This window comes from Otolemur garnettii, unplaced genomic scaffold (assembly GCF_000181295.1).
Source record: "Otolemur garnettii isolate 467f Iridium unplaced genomic scaffold, OtoGar3 scaffold00046, whole genome shotgun sequence".
Classification (NCBI taxonomy): domain Eukaryota; kingdom Metazoa; phylum Chordata; class Mammalia; order Primates; family Galagidae; genus Otolemur; species Otolemur garnettii.
The window spans coordinates 8,848,401-8,868,857 of NW_003852441.1; the positions used below are offsets into that span (position 1 = coordinate 8,848,401).

Genomic DNA, 20,457 nt, shown 5'->3' on the forward strand with positions numbered 1-20,457 from the left:
CTCGGGGAGCAGATTGACAACCTGCAGCGGGTCAAACAGAAGCTGGAGAAGGAGAAGAGCGAGATGAAGATGGAGATCGATGACCTTGCTAGTAATGTAGAAACGGTCTCCAAAGCCAAGGTACTACAGATTCCGGGAAATCGCTATTTATTATAATAATCTGTGACAGACACATCATAGTTTACACAGGGCACTTTACATATGTTAAGTCATTTGTTATTTGCAGTAATCCAGGGAGGCAAGTAGGAAAAGTATTAGCACTTGTATTATGTCCATATAACATATGAAGAAAGAAAAATTCAAAGAGGTTAAGCACATCAGCTCTGTCAGACCACTAATAAATGGCGGATAGCACCAGCTTTTGAACATAGGTCCTCTGTGTCCTCCAGGTCTCTGATTAGAACATGGGTCCCTAATATTTTCAATTATGCAACAAAGAATGTTTCATTACACATAATGGCAATAAAGTATTTTTGAACATGCTTTTGGAAAATATACAATATTAAATTCTTACAAAATCTTAAAATTAGGACATAATTTTTAAATTTTTATATTAAGATTGAACAGAGCTTCTTGATTAGCTTTCATAAAATATAAAGAAAAAAAATTCTTATACATTACACTACATATGAGAGAATTTGACTTATTTTATATATCAAAATAAATATTGTATTTTTTCTTCTGGGGAGAAATTATAGTAACTGCAAAGATTATTATTATTTACTTAGATCTTTGTTTCCTTTTTCTTGTGTAGGGAAACCTAGAGAAAATGTGTCGGACCCTGGAGGACCAATTGAGTGAACTTAAATCAAAGGAAGAAGAGCAGCAGCGGCTGATCAATGACCTCACAGCCCAGAGAGGACGCCTGCAGACTGAATCTGGTAATTCTCCCCTCTTCTACACGCCACAAGTGGAGATGATGTGGTTAAGAACAAATGATTTGGTGATGTGGGATCCTAATAAAAGCAACAGCAACTGAGAACATGTGTGATTCACATGCAAGGTCATTTTGGGACAATACTGGAGATAGAAGATTTCAGTAGGACTGGATCAAGCTCTATTCCAGAAAGGCCTAGAGTATTTGTTGACAGAGGAGATGATGGGATCAGGGGTCATTCCAGCATGAGTTTAGGGCTTCTGTTTCAGGCCAGGTTTCTTTTTTTTTTTTTTTTGCAGTTTTTGGCCAGGGCTGGGTTTGAACCCTCCACCTCCGGCGTATGAGGCCGATGCCCTATTCCTTTGAGCCACAGGCGCCGCCCAACGCCAAGTTTCTTTTTATGTATATCAGCAAAAAGTAAATTACTGAGTGAGGAAATAGACAGCCCAGTCTCTCAAAAGTCCTACGGAACTGGGACTATGTAGACTTGGAAATTTTAACTCTGTTCTTGGACAGTTGTCACCAGGTTTTGCATAATATCATATAACCTTGAAAGAATTCATTATGGAAAGGACAAAAAGAATTTAAGCTGATTTCATTCATTCAAATTGATATGTAAGTTTCATCATAAAGAACAGAAATTTGGCCTTGAACATGAAGATGTCAATAGAGGATTCATTCATGTGAGCACTCAATTTAGAAGGATAAGAGCTCAAGTTTATTTTTAACAGAGCTTTGCAGAATTTTTTCTTCATTTTAAAGAGAAAAGTGCCATTTCTTTTGTCTGTCAGGTGAATTTTCACGCCAACTTGATGAAAAAGAAGCTCTGGTGTCTCAGTTATCCAGGGGCAAACTAGCATTTACTCAACAAATTGAGGAATTAAAGAGGCAACTTGAAGAGGAGATAAAGGTAACTATTATCCCAGGACTGATTTCTTTTTCCATGAGCTGATCCTGAATAGAACTTGTTATACCAACTTTTATAGAGTTTTGAAAGTTAAGAATTAAATATTTAAGTATCTAGTAAAATGAAGGTGTAACTATCTTCAAAGGCCAAGAATGCCCTGGCGCACGCCCTGCAGTCCTCCCGCCACGACTGTGACCTGCTGCGGGAACAGTATGAGGAGGAACAGGAATCCAAGGCTGAGCTGCAGAGGGCGCTGTCCAAGGCCAACAGTGAGGTTGCCCAGTGGAGGACCAAATATGAGACGGACGCCATCCAGCGCACAGAGGAGCTGGAGGAGGCCAAGTATGTGCCCTTACATGACAGCATGTGCAGAAAACTGTGCACACTGAATTGGATTGAATATACAGCCTTTAAAGATTCAGTGAATTAGTGCACAAATATTCATTAATTGGTTTCTATTTGCCAGTCACCATCAGGCCTTGAGAATAAGATATGAATAAAGAAAACACGGTCCCCTGGCCTGCCTATAAGGAAACAAAGAACAAATAGATACACAGATAATCAGAGGCCTTAGTGCTGTATGTTTGTCCAGCATACCAAACTCATCACCACTTCAGGGGTTTGAACTTACTGTTCCCTCTTTCTGGAATACCCTCCTTGCAGAGCTTGGCCTGTGGCACACTCTCCAACTTCTTACAGATCTTGACTCAATTGTCACCTCTTCCTGGAGGTCTTCCCTACATACCTAGAGTAGTTGCTCACCATTGACCCTATTTTATTTTTCATCATTGAACTTTCATCTGCAAAGTGTTATTATGCATTATCTGACTTGTTTATTGTTTATCTCTGTCACTTTTTTGTAAACTTGATGAGGAAAGCATCTTTTTTGCCTTGTTCACTGTTGTGTATCCAATGTCTGGTTCATAAAAGGAGCTCAATGATAATATGTTGGATGGATGGATGGATGGATGGATGGATGAATAGACAGTATTAATATGAAGTTTCTGATACTCTTCAGTGTGGTAATAGTTCATAATTCTTATTATGGTGTATTTCTCTCTAAAAACATATGTAATCTTCCAGGAAGAAGCTGGCCCAGCGTCTGCAGGCTGCTGAGGAACACGTAGAAGCTGTAAATGCCAAATGTGCTTCCCTGGAGAAGACGAAGCAGAGGCTGCAGAATGAGGTGGAGGACCTTATGCTCGATGTGGAAAGAACAAACGCTGCCTGTGCAGCCCTGGACAAAAAGCAAAGGAACTTTGATAAGGTAATTCCTGCAGCATCCTCTGCTCTACATCATTTTCTTGTCTTTGCAGCAGGTAACCACTCTTGGTTTTTCAGATCCTGGCAGAATGGAAACAGAAATATGAGGAAACACATGCTGAGCTTGAGGCCTCCCAGAAGGAGTCTCGCTCCCTTGGCACTGAGCTGTTCAAGATGAAGAATGCCTACGAGGAATCCTTGGATCAGCTAGAAACCCTGAAGAGAGAGAACAAAAACTTACAGCGTAAGTCCCTTTCACGTTCCATGATATTAACGACTTGCAGGAATCTTTCTCTTCTGTCAGCTGTTTGACCAAACAAATGTCCTTTACTCAAACAACAGAGGAGATTTCTGATCTTACGGAGCAGATCGCGGAAGGAGGAAAACGTATCCATGAACTGGAGAAAATAAAGAAACAAGTGGAACAAGAGAAGTCTGAACTTCAGGCTGCTTTAGAAGAAGCAGAGGTACAGTTAAATTGTACAGTATAAACAAAAAATTTCAGAAAAGAATTAAGTCCATCTTCAGTATAGACTGAATAAAAAGTTACGTAGCATGGGCGGTGCCTATGGCTCAAAGGAGTAGGGCGTCAGCCCTATTTGCTGAAAGTGGTGGGTTCAAACCCAGCCCCAGCCAAAAACTACAAAAAAAAAAAAAAGTTACATAGCATGAAATTATTGGTGTGCATAAAACCTTCAGAATGTTTTCATTCCCTACTAATGTCACCTCCTGCTGTCATTAAGGCATCTCTTGAACATGAGGAGGGAAAGATCCTGCGAATCCAGCTTGAGCTGAACCAAGTCAAGTCAGAAATCGACAGGAAAATTGCTGAAAAGGATGAGGAGATTGACCAGCTGAAGAGAAACCACATCAGAGTGGTGGAGTCAATGCAGAGCACCCTGGATGCTGAGATCAGGAGCAGGAACGATGCCATCAGGCTCAAGAAGAAGATGGAGGGAGACCTCAATGAAATGGAAATCCAGCTGAACCAAGCAAAACGCATGGCTGCTGAGGCCCTGAGGAACTACAGGAACACCCAAGGCATCCTCAAGGTAAAGGGGTCTTAGAGATGGTCCCAGAATGACTGGGATGACTTCAGCCCTGGGAACACAGTGTCTCAAAGATTGTTTGTTCCACAGGACACCCAGCTCCACCTGGATGATGCTCTCCGGGGCCAGGAGGACCTAAAGGAGCAGCTGGCCATGGTAGAGCGCAGAGCCAACCTGCTGCAGGCTGAGATCGAGGAGCTGCGGGCCACTCTGGAGCAGACGGAGAGGAGCAGGAAGATTGCGGAGCAGGAGCTCCTGGATGCCAGTGAACGTGTCCAGCTCCTGCACACCCAGGTAGGATTCAACATAAGGAATTTCCCTGTAGTAAATGTTTACATATCTCAGAAAATATAAACCTGAATTTTTTATATGACAGCCAGGTCTTATGCTTCTATTAAATTTTCACTATATTATTAAAAAATCTTTCATTCTTTTATTTTGAAAAATTATTATTAATTCACTTACTACAATATTCCAAGGTTGCTCTATATTCTATTGTGCCAATGTCTTTATTGAAACTCATCAATACTGACATTTTTATTGGGGAGAAATGGAATGTTATGAACAGTCATATTTTTTATCCCTGTGAATGGTCTTATCGGTAAATGGCAATTATGAAATTATAGAGCAACTTTGTCCACTTATGAACTATGCACTTGAAAATTATGAATGCTGACATTCTATAACATTTCTATTTTATTTAACTGTATCACATAACAACTGTTTAATATTGAAGGGAATATTTTTTGACCTGCAAATTTTTATCTGAAATTTTTTTCAAAAAAGGGCTACCATTTAGTACTTTGGTAAAATAATTTTTTAAAATGATAACTAATTTTAAACAGAACACCAGCCTGATCAACACCAAGAAGAAGCTGGAGACAGACATTTCCCAAATCCAGGGAGAGATGGAGGACATTGTCCAAGAAGCCCGTAATGCAGAAGAGAAGGCCAAGAAGGCCATCACTGATGTGAGTGACAGGCACATTTCTCTATTAATTTGTCAGTGAGATTTCCTGACATCTCTAGCTTTCTTGACTGTCTTGATTTACTTGCTATATAGGCTGCCATGATGGCTGAGGAGCTGAAGAAGGAACAGGACACCAGCGCCCACCTGGAGCGGATGAAGAAGAATATGGAACAGACAGTGAAGGACCTGCAGCACCGTCTGGATGAGGCTGAGCAGCTGGCGCTGAAGGGTGGGAAGAAGCAAATCCAAAAACTGGAGGCCAGGGTGGGTCTCCCAATATCTGCCTATTTCCATTTTCTTCCAATGCCTTATTGGATCAAAGTTCTTAACAGCCTATTTCTTTGTAGGTGCGTGAACTGGAAGGAGAGGTTGAGAGTGAGCAAAAGCGTAGTGCTGAGGCTGTCAAAGGTCTGCGTAAACATGAGAGACGGGTAAAGGAGCTCACTTACCAGGTACAGTAGTTTTTAGCACCTGAAATATGTTTCAAATACACATTAAGTATTCATATGCAATTATGCAATAGTCCTGTGCTTTAGTAAGTAAGGCCCTGCAATTTTTATGATCTTTCAGACGGAAGAAGATCGAAAAAATATTCTCAGGCTTCAGGATTTAGTAGATAAACTGCAGGCGAAAGTCAAATCTTACAAGAGACAAGCAGAGGAGGCTGTAAGTATTCTTAAGATAGAAGGGAAGAGGAAGCCCTGAGATTAAGAAAAGCTAATAAATAATTAAATCTACTATCCTTTATAGTACACAAGCAGTTTGCTTTATAGAAGACTGTGTACTTAAAAAGTTTTGTACATTTTTATATTTATTGCTTATCATTTATAATATTTGATTTTTAAACTTAAACTTTCAATCCACAAAGAAAGCTCAAAAAAGTTAAAAGCGGAATAATACAGGCCTTATTCTCTGTCCACAAGTGTGATAAAATTATAAAATGATGATACAATAAAAACAAAAATTCCCAAGGACTTACATATTAAAAGACTAACTTTCCTAAATAATTCTTGTGTTAAATTGGAAGTAAAAATCATAATTACTAAATAAGTATTAATTCTAAATAAAATTATAAAAAAAGATGCTGCTCTTATAAACATATAGCATGTGGTCAAAGCTGTGCTTGAAGGCTAATTCATTGCTTTAAATACTTATGATATGAATCAGAAATAAAAATAAATGGACAAACTGATGATCCAATAAAGAAATTATAAATAATAATACTAAAACAATGGAACTAAGAAGTACTGTTAAAAACAAAGGTAGAGATTGATGAATTAGCATATATTCTTTTCTAATTTGATAATTTCAGTAATATTAGGTAACTTCTGAAGAATTAATAAAATAAATATACTTATAACTAGTTTAATCAAGGAAAAAGAGAGAGAAAATACAAACAACATGAGGGACGAGAAGAGATAAGCCATGCACAATAGATGATTTTTTAGAATATAAAATATGTCAAAGAAGTTGAAATTCTGAAGAACCTGAGAGTTTTTCTAGGAGAATATAAATTACCAAGTTGGCTGAATAAGTTGTAAATGGACCCAGGTCAAGATAGGTCTTGCAAAATTTCAAGGAACAGATAATCCCCCAGCTATGCAAGCTGCTTGAGAGCATGGGAAAAGATGGAAAGCTGTCCAATTCATTTTAAGAATATCGTGTAACCCTCATACCAAAACCTGTCCAAGAAAGAAGGGGCGGGGGGAACTAATGGCAGTTTTACTCATGAGTATAGTTATAGCAAAGATAAATTACTAAGTAGTAAAATCTTTTATTTTATTAAAAGAATTGTCTACCAGTGATTAAATAGGCTTCATTCTTACAGTGAAAGGATTATTTCACATTAGCAAATCTGTCAATAGAATCATTGCATCCAATGTTGGAGGAAAAATATTGTGATCATTTTGAAATATGCCAAAATGATTTCTGATTTATCTCATTTTTAAAAATTATTAATAAATTCATCCTTAATATGATAAAGAATACTCATTTAACTCAAGTGAATTTTCATCATCTCACAGTGAGCACTAACAGTTATGACTTTCATATTCTTGCTTTCTTCTCTCTCTTGTGTTTTTTTCTTGCTCTACATGTGGTACATATCTTTTAATATGTTTTGTTGAAAAAATAGGAAAGTGAAACCTCAAGGCCCCCCCCAAAATCATAAAATTAATATCAATTTTCAAAATCTAGGATTTTGCTTATCTGTAAATGCCAAGTCCTTTCTTCCCTTCGGTCTGAAGAGTCTAGAAAGATGCACAGTATGTGTTCCTTACAATTCCATTTTTATTCTCAGGAGGAACAATCCAACACAAATCTATCTAAATTCCGCAAGCTCCAGCACGAGCTGGAAGAGGCTGAGGAACGGGCCGACATTGCTGAGTCCCAGGTCAACAAGCTGCGGGTGAAGAGCCGGGAGGTTCACACAAAAGTCATAAGTGAAGAGTGATCAAGTCTTGATGCTACAGAGTGACAGAAGAGAGGCACAAAATGTGACATCTTTGGTCACTTCCCTCTGTGATTATTGTCTATTCTACCCTACTGCAAAGGAAATAAAAAGCATAGGGTACTTTGCAAATGTACTTAGACTGGTCTTGTCTTTTCTCTCTACTGTCAATTACTTTCAACCTGCCACCAAAAAGTATTTATGTATTGACTTTTTATTTTAGATCTATATCAGGAAAGCGTGTTCTGATGACTAGAAATCTGAAGTCACTTTTATTTCTTTCTAATCTTTCCTGGTATGTGGGTATTGCAAAATCTTAGAAAGATCCTTTTCCCCTACCATGAACCTAATATTCCAGGTCTATGTAAAGGATGGCACTAACTGTATTTTCACATAGAGGATTCAGACTGAACTATATCATTAAATATTCTTGGTAATAACTGTTATCAAGAATACAAATACAAAGCAGTCTTAATTAGCCTGTGAATATTTTCATCATTAATACCAATATACCATATGCCCACAGTATGTCCGTTGGGTAATAGGTTTGATGTGGGTGAGGTGTTGATTCTTCCTCCTATAAAACCTACAGGGTTGATACCAAGTCTGGAAACCCAGAGAACATCTTAAACTATTAGCCTATGAGAACATTATTTTATCAACCAGCTATTAGCTTTTGTTTCCAGGCTTTGTGGCCTCCTGTATAATCATATAAAGAACTGAAATAAATGACTAAATATATGCCTCAAAGTAATTCAAATATGTACTCAACACACATGATGTTGGTTATAAGTTTGGCAGAAAAGTCAGATGTGATAGAAATCTGGATTACTCAGAGAAGTTTTCCTAGAAAGTCAAGATTTCTAAAACGAGTGAAGCCAAGACCTATAGCCAAAAATATAGCCATTCTGGGCAGCATAAAGGAAAAGATAAATGGTAACTTCCCATCTGAACAGAAGGCAAGAATATCTAGGTTTAAATGGCACCGTGTGAGAATGATTTAAATTAGATGTATGAAAGCAGTTTAAGGGTACGTGGGATTCCTACTGCCGCACTGGCCTTAGAGGAGACACGTGGGCACCCTCTTCTCATAAGTGCCCCACAACCTGGCAGGAATGACCAAAAACAATATCTCACATTGTATTCTTAAAAAGTTTATCCACAGCAGGTCAAAAGGATGTCTTAAAATTCTCATCTAATCCTACTGAGAGCGTTAGTAAGACATTCTCTCTTTCTGAGAATCTTTGCTCACATTCTGCAGATGTGTAAGAAAGTGAAATGATGGAGCTGTGGTAACATAGCAGCTGACAGCCAACTAGGGGAGCCTGTTTGGTATGCACACCCCTTGTAAGGCCCTTCTTGATGGCTTTAATCTATCCCCAGTAGAGGAGTGTCACCAGCAAGCATGCTATGTGATTTGTGGAGATTCTTTTCTATTCTGTGGATCTATCTCAATTGCTTTATTGGTGAAATGAGTGATATGAATTAGATGATCACTAATGGTAATAAAATTGTGTGACCATTACAACAAGTCTCTCCAGATCTGCTTTCCTAAGGCAAGTTATTTCCAAGAAACCAATTATATGTATAGTAATAAAGAGGTAAGTATAAAACAGGGTATATTAAACAAATTTTGTCCCAGTCCCAGTCAGATAATGCTGACAGACAGATATGTAAGCCCACAGGAAGAATAAAGCAAACACTTTTTAAACTTAAAAATTAGAACTGAAGATCATCTTCAGGTATTGTTTGTAAGCACAATGTTAAATATGTACCATGGGTAGCTGATAAAGGGGAAGTCACAGATGCTGCATGTTGAGACAGAGTAATGCCCTATTTCTAATATTTTCTTATGTTAAGTTTCATAGAAAAAATAGGATTTCACAAGCAACCTGCATTTTAAAAAAATGAGAGAAGCAGGACATCTCTGCTTGGCAAGCCAATATAGTTTGGGAGCAAGTTGGAAGTGCAAGGGGAATGATTTGACAATTAATCAGCAGCAACTGACTGAAGGAAACAAAGGAAGCTGCTATCTGTGTTTAGTTGATCTTTATGAGGCAAGTTTTGAAATAAATTTCCCAGCATCCTTGAAAAAACACAATAAACTTCAAAAAAAGAAATCCTGCCTTCTTGGGAGGAACCAATAATCTTTTCCTAACACTCTGCTGCAAAGCAGAAACTTTCCTCTCTAGCACGCTGTCTGTAATTGTGCAGGAATCAAAGTGACTTCACTCAGTCGATTCAGTGAAACACAAGAGCAGCAGGCAACAAAGTCCAGGGATGCCAAAACTTAGCTGTCTTTGAAACAACACCTTACATTATTCCACAGGCAGATCACTTTCAGATTGCCAACAACTCAAATTATTTATAGGAGATTGATTCATATACTTAACCCAATGTGAGAGGAAATACTTCTAATTATATCCAAACATCTTTAATATGAGGAGAATTAGGCTTAGAGACCTTCAATGCCAAAAACATGTTTTGCCAAAAATGTTTTAAGAAAGAGGAGGAGGTTACGTGTTTTCCATATCTGATCCTATAAAAGTACCCTTGGAATGAGCATGACTTGTCTCTCCTCATAAAGCGTCAAGGTAAGTGTGTGTGAGGACAGGGCTCTGTCAGGAGGACGCTGAGGGATGTTTGGCTGCCCGCGTGCATGCCCCACATCCTGGCTCCCACTGCCTCTGGCAGCCTTGCCAGTGAAGCACCAACTCACTCCACGGCAATTTTAATTAGATGCTGTCGTCTTCCCATTCATTTCCTGGTTCTCAGTTAAGAATTATGCTATAGTTGGTTCAGTGCTAGAATTTAATCAGAAGATTTGCTCTATTTCTTATAGTTCTGACCTACTTCAAGCTTGCATCTCTAAGGTAAGATCCTAGTTTTTTTTTCCTCATTCCTCACAGAATGCAAGGATTTTTCTGCAGTGAATCAGAAAGTGGGCAGGGCTGGGGGAGGTGGTAAATAAATAAAAGCTGTTCAATTTAATGATGAATCATGTTTCTCTTAAAAAACTGTGGACAAATTTAGAAACTGGTTCTCATTAACTCATATCCTTTGCAATATATGAAAATGCTTTCTCAGAGTCCTTAGTAGTTTCATGCATAATTTTTTCTATTTTTAGCATTATAGTTTACCTTTTAAATGATAGTATTATAACCTACAATACAACATTTCAGAGTGTTCCTCATTTATAGAGAAAATGTCCATTTTCTGTACTTCAGCTTATACTCAGCACTATACAATATGAAAACCTTTAAGATAATGTCTAAATGGATAAATACAATGGTTTGAATTCTCATCTTGGAAAAGGTGCTGAAGTCTTCATGTTGCTTCACGATCTGTAACATGGAGATTTTAAAACGTGTGATGCAAAACATGTTTGGGAGCCTTTCCAGCAAGACAAAGAATTTTAATTGTTACCTGAGTAACTGTAGTTTGAATGGAAAAAATGTGAAAAAGTTTACCCAAGTGAGTTTTCCTGGAAACAGTATCTTTATTATTATAAAATATACTATACATGATGATTATTGACAGGATTAAAGAATGCTAGTTAAAGTGGTAAGAGATGGATCTTGAAAAGAAAATGTTTTGTGAAATTTTTATGAGAATATTAATAAAGCAGGACAACATAGGTCATAATATTTTAAAATAAATCTTTGATAATGCCAAAGATTGGTGAAGAAGTTAGTTTATCCAAATTATGATACAAGGACAAGAGAAATTGATACATAATATTTTTTAACAAAGCAATGCACATTTCTGCTTTTCTTTATAGTTTGGTAGTCTTTTTAATGCCCTACTTTACAATTAAAAGATTTTCACCATGTTCAAAATAGTTCCTAAAACTGTAGCAACATATTCCTGTTGTTGGTTTAATTCATCAAACTTTGAGCTCTGTGTCCAGCATGTAGTCTAAGAGGTGTGAAGGATACCATCAAACAGCAGTGCTCCCTGCCTGCAAGGTGCTCATAATCCAGTTGGGAAGATAGAAATTAGAAGCGAAAGAATCAGAGAACATCCTCTGTGTAAGCCAATGACAGGCAGCTTTGCCTAAATAGGATTAACATACATAACAAAGGAAGCACAGAAAGCAGCAAAGAGATTGCAATAGGTGAGCCAGAAATAATAGTCTCTTTCCAAATGCATGATTTAAGTATCTGTCAGCACTGGCACAGAACAAGGACACTGATACTTCACCCTCAACCAAGACAGGGAGGTGGTCACACCCAGCACAATGCTAAGCACTCAACTGGTCAGTGGATTAAAAAAAAAAAAAAGAATTTCATGAGAATCTAATCCAGTTTCTGAATTTGTATAATTTCTTTTCTCCTTCTGCCAGACAAGGTCCTTCACTGGGCTGCCATCAATAACCCGCAGCCATGAGTTCTGATGCAGAGATGGCGGTTTTTGGGGAGGCTGCTTCTTACCTCCGAAAGTCTGAAAAGGAGCGCATTGAAGCTCAGAATAAGCCTTTTGATGCCAAGACATCAGTCTTTGTGGTGGATGCTAAGGAGTCCTTTGTGAAAGCCACAGTGCAGAGCAGGGAAGGAGGGAAAGTAACAGCCAAGACTGAAGGTGGAGCTGTGAGTGTAACACTGGGAGCTCATTAGACTGGGCCACATTTTGGGTTAGTTAGCTGGCACTTATGTTTCAACCTTGGCCTCTCTTGTTTGACTGACAGACAGTAACTGTGAAAGATGACCAAGTCTTCCCCATGAACCCTCCCAAATATGACAAGATCGAGGACATGGCCATGATGACTCACCTGCATGAGCCTGCCGTGCTGTACAACCTCAAAGAGCGTTATGCAGCCTGGATGATCTATGTGAGTTCTTATTCAATGGCTTCTACTCATGCGAGTAGTTAATATTTTTTGAAAAATAGTAGATGATTTAGGTCTCCATCAAATAATTTATTTCCTTTTTGTGTGTGTGTGCAGACCTACTCTGGCCTATTCTGTGTCACTGTCAATCCCTACAAGTGGTTGCCAGTGTATAATGCAGAGGTGGTGACAGCCTACCGAGGCAAAAAGCGCCAGGAGGCCCCACCCCACATCTTCTCCATCTCTGACAATGCCTATCAGTTCATGCTGACTGGTGAGTGGCTCAGCTGATATTCACATGGATAATATTTTACCATCTATAGTCACAAAATGTTAGAGTTAAAAAGACCTTTAGAAAAATCCTAACCCAACTGCTTGGTTATTCAGAATAGGCGACTAAAGCACAGAGAGGTTCATACTGTGAAGCTTGGACTAAAACTCAGCTCCCATGACTCCATTTGCCTGGTACCAGACCATACTACTGTTCCATCCCATTATTTGTTCAGTCTCCTTGCTTGGAAACACATGATTTATTTTATACATTTAAGTAATAAGAGTAACATTAAGTATCAACTGAATCACATATTATCTAAATAGAAATGAAAAATGTGTTCAATTCTTTCAGTGCCTCAGTTTCTTGTTGATTGTAAATTTGATACTTTAGAAATACTATTATCTATTTAGGGTCATCAAGATGTCCTCTTCTTAATGATGATGTTTTGGGGTTACATGTATATGAACAGAAGTTGTTATTTTCCTTTCTTAAAGGGCTTTATTTTGATTGAGATACATTCTCTCTTATGTACATTATCTTTCTTAAACACATGGTACACTTTTGAGAAGATTAATCATAGTTAGAGCTGTGGTCTGTAGCCATGAGACTCAATTTTTTTTTCTTCTCTGTGAAGTCAATCAACTCATTTAGAAACTAAATCTCAACCTTGGCTTGATTAATATTTTGACCTCTTAAGCCAGCGCCCAACCCCTTATCATATTATGCAGTTTTCAGTTATAAGCATTAATCAACCATTGAAATCTATAGATGAGAACTAGGGTATATGTTTGGTTTTGGAGTGTGCTATTTTTTATATTAAACCAACAGGACACACTACCTGTGGTGACTTAAAGAATTTAATATATGATGTTTATTTGTCTCTTCCCCAATTTAAGAGGCCTGAGAATAGTAATATGTATAACTTTCTAAAAATATATGGAAAAACTCCATTGAAAATGACACAAATCCTCTAATTGTTTTCCTCTAGAAAGTTTTGTTTATGTAACTGAAATACATGGTAACCATCCACTGTTTTTCTTCTAGATCGGGAGAATCAGTCTATCTTGATCACGTATGTATTCCTATTATGACATTCATTGATATTTTATTCTCACTGGGAAAACAACAAACCCAAAGAAGAAATTAGTTCATGGCCTCTTAGTAAAGTGATGAGATGATCCAGACTACAACTAGATATTGTTTTAGCTTTATTGCAGAGTTTAGACTGAGTCAGAATGTAAAATAACAATGCTCCAAAACACCTCCTTAGCCAGTCCAGTCTTAAACATTGCACAGAACTTTCCTGGGAGATGGAAATGTAAAATGCCTTCCCTGAGCATGGTCAGAACCCAGTACAGGGCAGTGAGCAGTGCACAGCCTTCTGAAAGTAGAGGAGTTTGGGACTATCACCAGTGGTTAACTTTTAAGGTCTACTTAGGGAACATATATTCTTTCAAAGACCAATTATTTTTTTTTTTTTTTGAGACAGAGCCTCAAGCTATCCCCCTGGGTAGAGTGCCGTGGCTTCACAGCTCACAGCAACCTCCAACTCCTGGGCTCAAACGAGTCTCCTGCCTCAGCCTCCCAAGTAGCTGGGACCACAGGCGTCCACCACAATGCCCCGGCAATTTTTTTTTTGGTTGCAGCCGTCATTGTTGTTTGGCCGGTCCTGGCTGGATTCGAACCCGCCACCTTAGGTGTATGTGGCTGGCGCCTTAGCCACTTGAGCTACAGGCGCTGAGTCTCAAAGACCAATCTTGAGCCCTCTCTCTGGTCTAAGGAAGCTGAAGAACAAATGTGCATTTTGTAGAGTTTCTTACTAATAATATTCCATTTGCTACATATTTGTTATGTGGCTGACTTCAGGGTCCCTCAAGCCTAACCCTCAGCCTCCAAAAGAGAGCCTGACGCATTTTAAGCACTCAAGAAATATGTGTTGCATGAATAATAGATGAATTTCTCTACTTCTTGTCAGTGCAAATAGAAGAGATATGAGCTATATGTAGGCGCTGAAGAGAAAGATCTAAATGACTGACAGACAGATAAAAAACAGATGCATGAAATAGGAAATGCTGGTGGTAGAAGTAGTTTTATTTGTCACAGAGCTTAATTTCTCAGATGTTTGGTTTTTGTTTGGCAGTGGAGAATCTGGGGCAGGGAAGACTGTGAACACCAAGCGTGTCATCCAGTACTTTGCAACAATTGCAGTCACTGGGGACAAGAAGAAGGAGGAAGCAACTTCTGGCAAAATACAGGTGTGTGTGATTGCCATGGTCAGAATCCAGGCTCTGCTGGGGTTCTAGGGTAAGAAATTTCTGAGCCCCAGATGCGAGGACTGCTCTTGCCTTTGCAGGGGACTCTGGAAGATCAAATCATCAGTGCCAACCCCTTACTGGAGGCCTTTGGCAACGCCAAGACTGTGAGGAATGACAACTCCTCTCGCTTTGTAAGTCTCTTAGTCACAGAAGGGTCGGCCCTGCCTTTAGATGCCAGAGAAAGCACGTCTGAAGTAATTCAATGGCATCTGTCTTGTGTTCTTCAAGTTTTATATATCACATCTCTTTTACTTGCAAGGGTAAATTCATCAGGATCCACTTTGGTACCACTGGGAAACTGGCTTCTGCTGATATTGAAACATGTGAGTAACAAGACCTCCTAAATATAATCCCAGAGTGACAAATGACAGTTTGGAGGAACATTTTGCAGCTCTTGCTGAGCACACAGCCTGTAAAGTACCAACCCGCTGCCAAGCAACATGGTTAATACCTGTCTTAGCCATAGCCCACTGCGTGCTCTACTCACTGCAGTCATGAGCTAATAGGAACTGCTGTGCCTATCTGAAGTATCCCAGTCTGAGAATGATTTCTAATTTTTCTAAAACAAACAAAAAACCCCTAATAACCCTAGGAGTAAATGAGTTGCCCATGGATTGAGGGTATATGATTTCCTTCTCGTCTGGGCCTTGATAATTGTTGCTTTAGCAGCCCCTCTGTTAGAGAGTAACAGGAGACCCTGGAGAAGAAGGAGTCTCAAGACTTAATTAAGTTCCAAATGTCAAGGATCTTCCGCATGAGAAGTGAATATGTCTTGGGCCATGCATGTTTCATTTTTCTTTCTAGAGGTGATAAGAACTCCAATGATGTTTGTAAACATGTCACATGTGGTATCTCATGGGAACATTCAGCTAAAACCTCAAGCGGCCAATAATATCTGAATAGCGATCTCAAGTTCCAAAATCACTGCAGGTCACTTTGTAATTTTTTTCTGCCTTGACATCTGCTATCCATTACAGATCTTCTGGAGAAGTCTAGAGTTACTTTCCAGCTAAAGGCTGAAAGAAGTTACCATATTTTTTATCAGATCATGTCTAACAAGAAGCCAGATCTAATTGGTAAGAAAGAACTTAAATTCACAGACTAGAAGCTAATCACTGCACTAATATCTTCAAATTGTAAAATGTATAACCTGAATTCTGTGTATCCAGAAATGCTGCTGATTACCACCAACCCATACGACTATGCCTTCGTCAGTCAAGGGGAGATCACAGTTCCCAGCATTGATGACCAAGAAGAACTGATGGCCACAGATGTAAATTACACAAAGCATTTTCTTAAAAGTTCATTTTATATGGGAATGACAGTAACATGATTTTAGATATAGTTACAGATATAGTATAAATTCTCCTAAATGAGTTAATGTCTTCTGTACTCACTTTGGTTCTCTCATGTGTCCCCATAGAGTGCCATTGAAATCCTAGGCTTCACTGCTGATGAAAGAGTGTCCATCTATAAGCTCACAGGGGCTGTGATGCATTATGGAAACATGAAATTCAAGCAAAAGCAGCGTGAAGAGCAAGCTGAGCCAGATGGCACTGAAGGTACAAACCTCCATCTGGGTATAATGAGACAATATAAGCAAAAAATGTCCATCCCAAACTCAAGTCTCCCTTACAGCTGAGCTTCCAATGGACACACCTACCCCCATATGGGGGGGCATTCACTCAATACTGTGATTCTCTCAGCACTGTGCCCCTATGAATTGTGTGGCCCAGAGTAGGTCATGGTGGGTACCTGAATTATGTCTCTGCAGTTGCTGACAAGGCAGCCTATCTCCAGAGTCTGAACTCTGCCGACCTGCTCAAAGCCCTCTGCTACCCCAGGGTCAAGGTTGGCAATGAGTACGTCACCAAAGGCCAGACTGTGCAGCAGGTAAGTGCATGATCTCAGTGAATCACACACAACCCAGGGCTTCATGACACCCTTTAATAATGCCAACACTTCACTCTATCTGTGAAGGTGTACAATGCAGTGGGTGCTCTGGCCAAGGCTGTCTATGAGAAGATGTTCCTGTGGATGGTCACCCGCATCAACCAGCAGCTGGACACTAAGCAGCCCAGGCAGTACTTCATTGGGGTTTTGGACATCGCTGGCTTTGAGATCTTTGATGTGAGTTGGCAGAAACTTTGAAGCAGAAAATGTTACAAATCTGGTCACAGCAGTCATACAGCTTGACTGCAGCCATGTATGGAAAGAGTCTATGAAAACCAGCTGTGCTATAAACTTAACCGGCACATGGAAGAGGACCAAAGGTAACATGAAGTGACACCTGGAAGGGCAGGAACTCTGGAATGAGGTGGACCTGGATTCAGGCTCCAGCTCTGTTCTTAAGTGGTGATATTGGGAAGAGTACCTGACCCATCACTGGGCAAATTCAACTAGGAACTGTAGGGAATGCCCTTAGCACTTCTGATAATAGCCTCACTTCTGAGATCTTTCTGCCAGTTATAAGATTTTTGAATTTAAAGCCCTTAGCACAGCCTCCAAACACATAGTCAGCACTCAATAAATGATGAAGATGATGAGGGTGATATCTAAGATAGTGGTGGGGAAAACATTACACATTTAAAGAAAGACTTCAAGATTCCTATCTGCCTAATTAAGTGTGTGCTTAAATATTAGGAAAACATCTGCAATACCCAGGCATAGAGGACAGAAACAACATTACAAATAAATTCAAATTTGTCTGCCTGATAAAGAACACCTGCTATATAGTTGAGCAAATAAGGCTACCAAAGTCCTCTACTTAACAGCAGTATCTTGAATGTGTCTCATCTGGAAGTCACATATTTAAACCTTTCTCTACGTGTGGACTGATAGAAACTGAATAAAATTTTCTGAGTTTTAGATACAAGAGCACTTTAGACCTTCCCAAGCCAACATGGAAAGAGAAGAATAATCTGTCACCAAATGGGAATAGAAAGAGCAAGCCGCACATTTTAAAATAAGGAAACTAATGACAATGTAAACTTGTGATCTCTTTGAGCTTTTTAAAATAATAACTATTGAGATATAATTCATGTACCATATAATTCACTACTTTAAAGTATACAATTCAATGTTTTTGGTGTATTTCCAGTTATGTGCTATCTTCATGACAGTCAATTTTAGAACATTTTCTTCACCCCAACAAGAAACCTCATATCTATTGAAAAGTTATCCCCCAACTTCCCTTTCTCTTCTCTCCCAGGCCATGGCAAGCACCAATATACTTCCTATGTCTGGATTTGGCTGTTCTACATAGTTCATATAATGGCCCTTTGTGACTGGCTTCTTTCACTTAGCATAATGTTTGCCAAGTTCATCTATGTTGTAGAACCCCTTTGACTTCTGTGTGCAGTGATAACACTCTTTGACAGAGGCATCCTCAACTGGGTTTATATCTAGGTGTCCTGACTACAGCCCTGCAGATCTACTCAAGTTCTGATAGTGGTTACAAATACTGGCTTTTGTCAAAATGTTGGGGTCCTACTAGCATGGTCTTGTACAGCTTACCTGGCCTCTCTAGGAAAATTTCCTCATCCATGAGATGAGCAAATGATTCCATTTTAAAAAGGTGTCTGGGGGAGGCGCCTGTGGCTCAATGAGTAGGGCGCCGGCCCCATATACCGAGGATGGCGGGTTCAAACCCAGCCCTGGCCAAACTGCAACAAAAAATAGCCGGGCGTTGTGGTGGGTGCCTGTAGTCCCAGCTACTTGGGAGGCTGAGGCAGAAGAATCACCTAAGCCCAGGAATTGGAGGTTGCTGGAGTGACTCCGCTGCACTCTACCGAGGGTGAAAAAGTGAGACTCTGTCTCTACCAAAAAAAAAAAGGTGTCTGCAAGGATTAAGTGCAATAGTTTATTTATACAAGGCACTTAGCACAGTGTCTCCCATGTAGTAAATGTTCAACAAATGTTAGCTGTTGATTTTTTCTTTCTATTGTTAATAACAACATATAGACCACAGTTGGCTCAGATCTAACAAACATAGCTAGTTACACAACATAATCATAAAGAGATAAATTGGTAAGAAAACACTGATCAACAAAATTAGATATGTAAAAACCAAGCAGGTTTTTCTTTTTTTTATTGCATAGGAAAGCATCATTCAGAGCTTACTAGTGTGTAAGAGATAATTCTAACAAGTGTAGTGACAACAGCAAAAATTTTTCAGCTAGAAGCAGCAAAAAATATATATACAGGGTGTCTATAAAGTTCATGTTAACTATTTTAAATTGCACACGAACTTTATGGACACTGTGTGTGTGTGTGTGTGTGTGTGCACACGTAGGCTAGAATAAGGGCTTATTACAGGCAAGATAAAACCATACCATTCTAAGAGGGCAGTTAGGGCTTTGTAAGAGAAACTTTCATTATAAATTGAAAAGTTAATTTGTATTTTCTACTTATTTAGTTCAACAGCCTGGAGCAGCTGTGCATTAACTTCACCAACGAGAAACTGCAACAGTTTTTCAACCACCACATGTTCGTGCTGGAGCAGGAGGAGTACAAAAAGGAAGGCATCGAGTGGGAGTTCATCGACTTCGGCATGGACCTGGCCGCCTGCATCGAGCTCATCGAGAAGGTTTGTTTGCTTTTTCCAGACCACAGATTATATTGCTACACAGGATTGAAAAGCAAAATCATAAAACCTTAGTATATGCTATAGTAAAAGATTTCTACTTGTAAACAAAGTCAGGAAATTACTTCTTTTATCAGCTCTGAGGTACATATCCTGGCAGAAGGAGACTGAATATTTTCTATAGAGTCCACTTTAAACCTCACAGTTAAAGCCATCTTTCCTTACAGAAAAAGCATTGACTAGAATATGTTTTACTTATTATTTCTTTGCCATCCTTGGAATCATTATTACTGGTGTCTGAAGTATAAATTTCTACTACTATACTTTAAAGCAGAAGCTTTCAAACTCCAGTTGTGCCAAAGACTCACCCCAACAGTACTTAACACAATTATAGGTTTCTCTCGTTTCACCCCTAGAACTAGTTTTTGGTAATAGTGGGATAAAACCTTGGAATCAACATTTTTAACGTGAGCCTGATATAGCTAATTTGTGAGTCACAAAAAATATTGCTCTAAGGCCTTGTGGGTAAAGACCCTGACTCCACAAGAGCACAGCGTTTGACTATCCTGCTCCGCTATATCCCAGAGTCTGACAAAGCACTTTGCTCTTCCATCAGCAGCCAATAAATATGTGTTAATTAATGACTTTTGACCAAAAGAATTGAATTTTCATCAACTCTATGGACTTAAAAGGATACATTTACTCAACTGGGCTTATTAATGTTACTTATTATTTCTACAAGCAGTCAGAATTCAAATGCCATTTATTTCTTTTCATTCTTCTAGCCTATGGGCATCTTCTCCATCCTGGAGGAGGAGTGCATGTTCCCCAAAGCCACAGACACCTCCTTTAAGAACAAGCTTTATGAACAACATCTTGGAAAGTCTAACAACTTCCAGAAGCCCAAGCCTACCAAAGGCAAGGCCGAGGCCCACTTCTC

At 39.1% G+C, this 20,457-nt stretch overlaps 2 protein-coding genes across 2 annotated transcripts in view; both read left to right on the forward strand.

Annotated features, from left to right (window-relative positions):
• Window positions 1–7,647, forward strand: part of LOC105887101 (myosin-2-like) — a 26,492-nt gene extending 18,845 nt beyond the window's left edge. The window contains exons 24-37 of the mRNA XM_023514063.1: window positions 1–120; window positions 755–881; window positions 1,669–1,787; window positions 1,930–2,126; window positions 2,868–3,051; window positions 3,126–3,291; window positions 3,390–3,514; window positions 3,791–4,099; window positions 4,187–4,390; window positions 4,942–5,067; window positions 5,160–5,330; window positions 5,414–5,518; window positions 5,637–5,732; window positions 7,366–7,647. Of these exons, the coding sequence (XP_023369831.1) occupies window positions 1–120; window positions 755–881; window positions 1,669–1,787; window positions 1,930–2,126; window positions 2,868–3,051; window positions 3,126–3,291; window positions 3,390–3,514; window positions 3,791–4,099; window positions 4,187–4,390; window positions 4,942–5,067; window positions 5,160–5,330; window positions 5,414–5,518; window positions 5,637–5,732; window positions 7,366–7,518 (2,202 nt within the window). The 3' untranslated portion in view covers window positions 7,519–7,647. The remainder of the gene's footprint in view (window positions 121–754; window positions 882–1,668; window positions 1,788–1,929; window positions 2,127–2,867; window positions 3,052–3,125; window positions 3,292–3,389; window positions 3,515–3,790; window positions 4,100–4,186; window positions 4,391–4,941; window positions 5,068–5,159; window positions 5,331–5,413; window positions 5,519–5,636; window positions 5,733–7,365) is intronic.
• A 4,253-nt stretch (window positions 7,648–11,900) lies between these two features.
• The window catches only part of LOC100953252 (myosin-1), a 23,923-nt gene continuing 15,366 nt past the window's right edge, over window positions 11,901–20,457 (forward strand). The window contains exons 1-14 of the mRNA XM_012805937.1: window positions 11,901–12,104; window positions 12,203–12,346; window positions 12,461–12,617; window positions 13,662–13,689; window positions 14,758–14,872; window positions 14,971–15,063; window positions 15,192–15,255; window positions 15,910–16,008; window positions 16,102–16,205; window positions 16,356–16,494; window positions 16,707–16,825; window positions 16,913–17,062; window positions 19,350–19,520; window positions 20,303–20,452. Of these exons, the coding sequence (XP_012661391.1) occupies window positions 11,901–12,104; window positions 12,203–12,346; window positions 12,461–12,617; window positions 13,662–13,689; window positions 14,758–14,872; window positions 14,971–15,063; window positions 15,192–15,255; window positions 15,910–16,008; window positions 16,102–16,205; window positions 16,356–16,494; window positions 16,707–16,825; window positions 16,913–17,062; window positions 19,350–19,520; window positions 20,303–20,452 (1,737 nt within the window). The remainder of the gene's footprint in view (window positions 12,105–12,202; window positions 12,347–12,460; window positions 12,618–13,661; window positions 13,690–14,757; window positions 14,873–14,970; window positions 15,064–15,191; window positions 15,256–15,909; window positions 16,009–16,101; window positions 16,206–16,355; window positions 16,495–16,706; window positions 16,826–16,912; window positions 17,063–19,349; window positions 19,521–20,302; window positions 20,453–20,457) is intronic.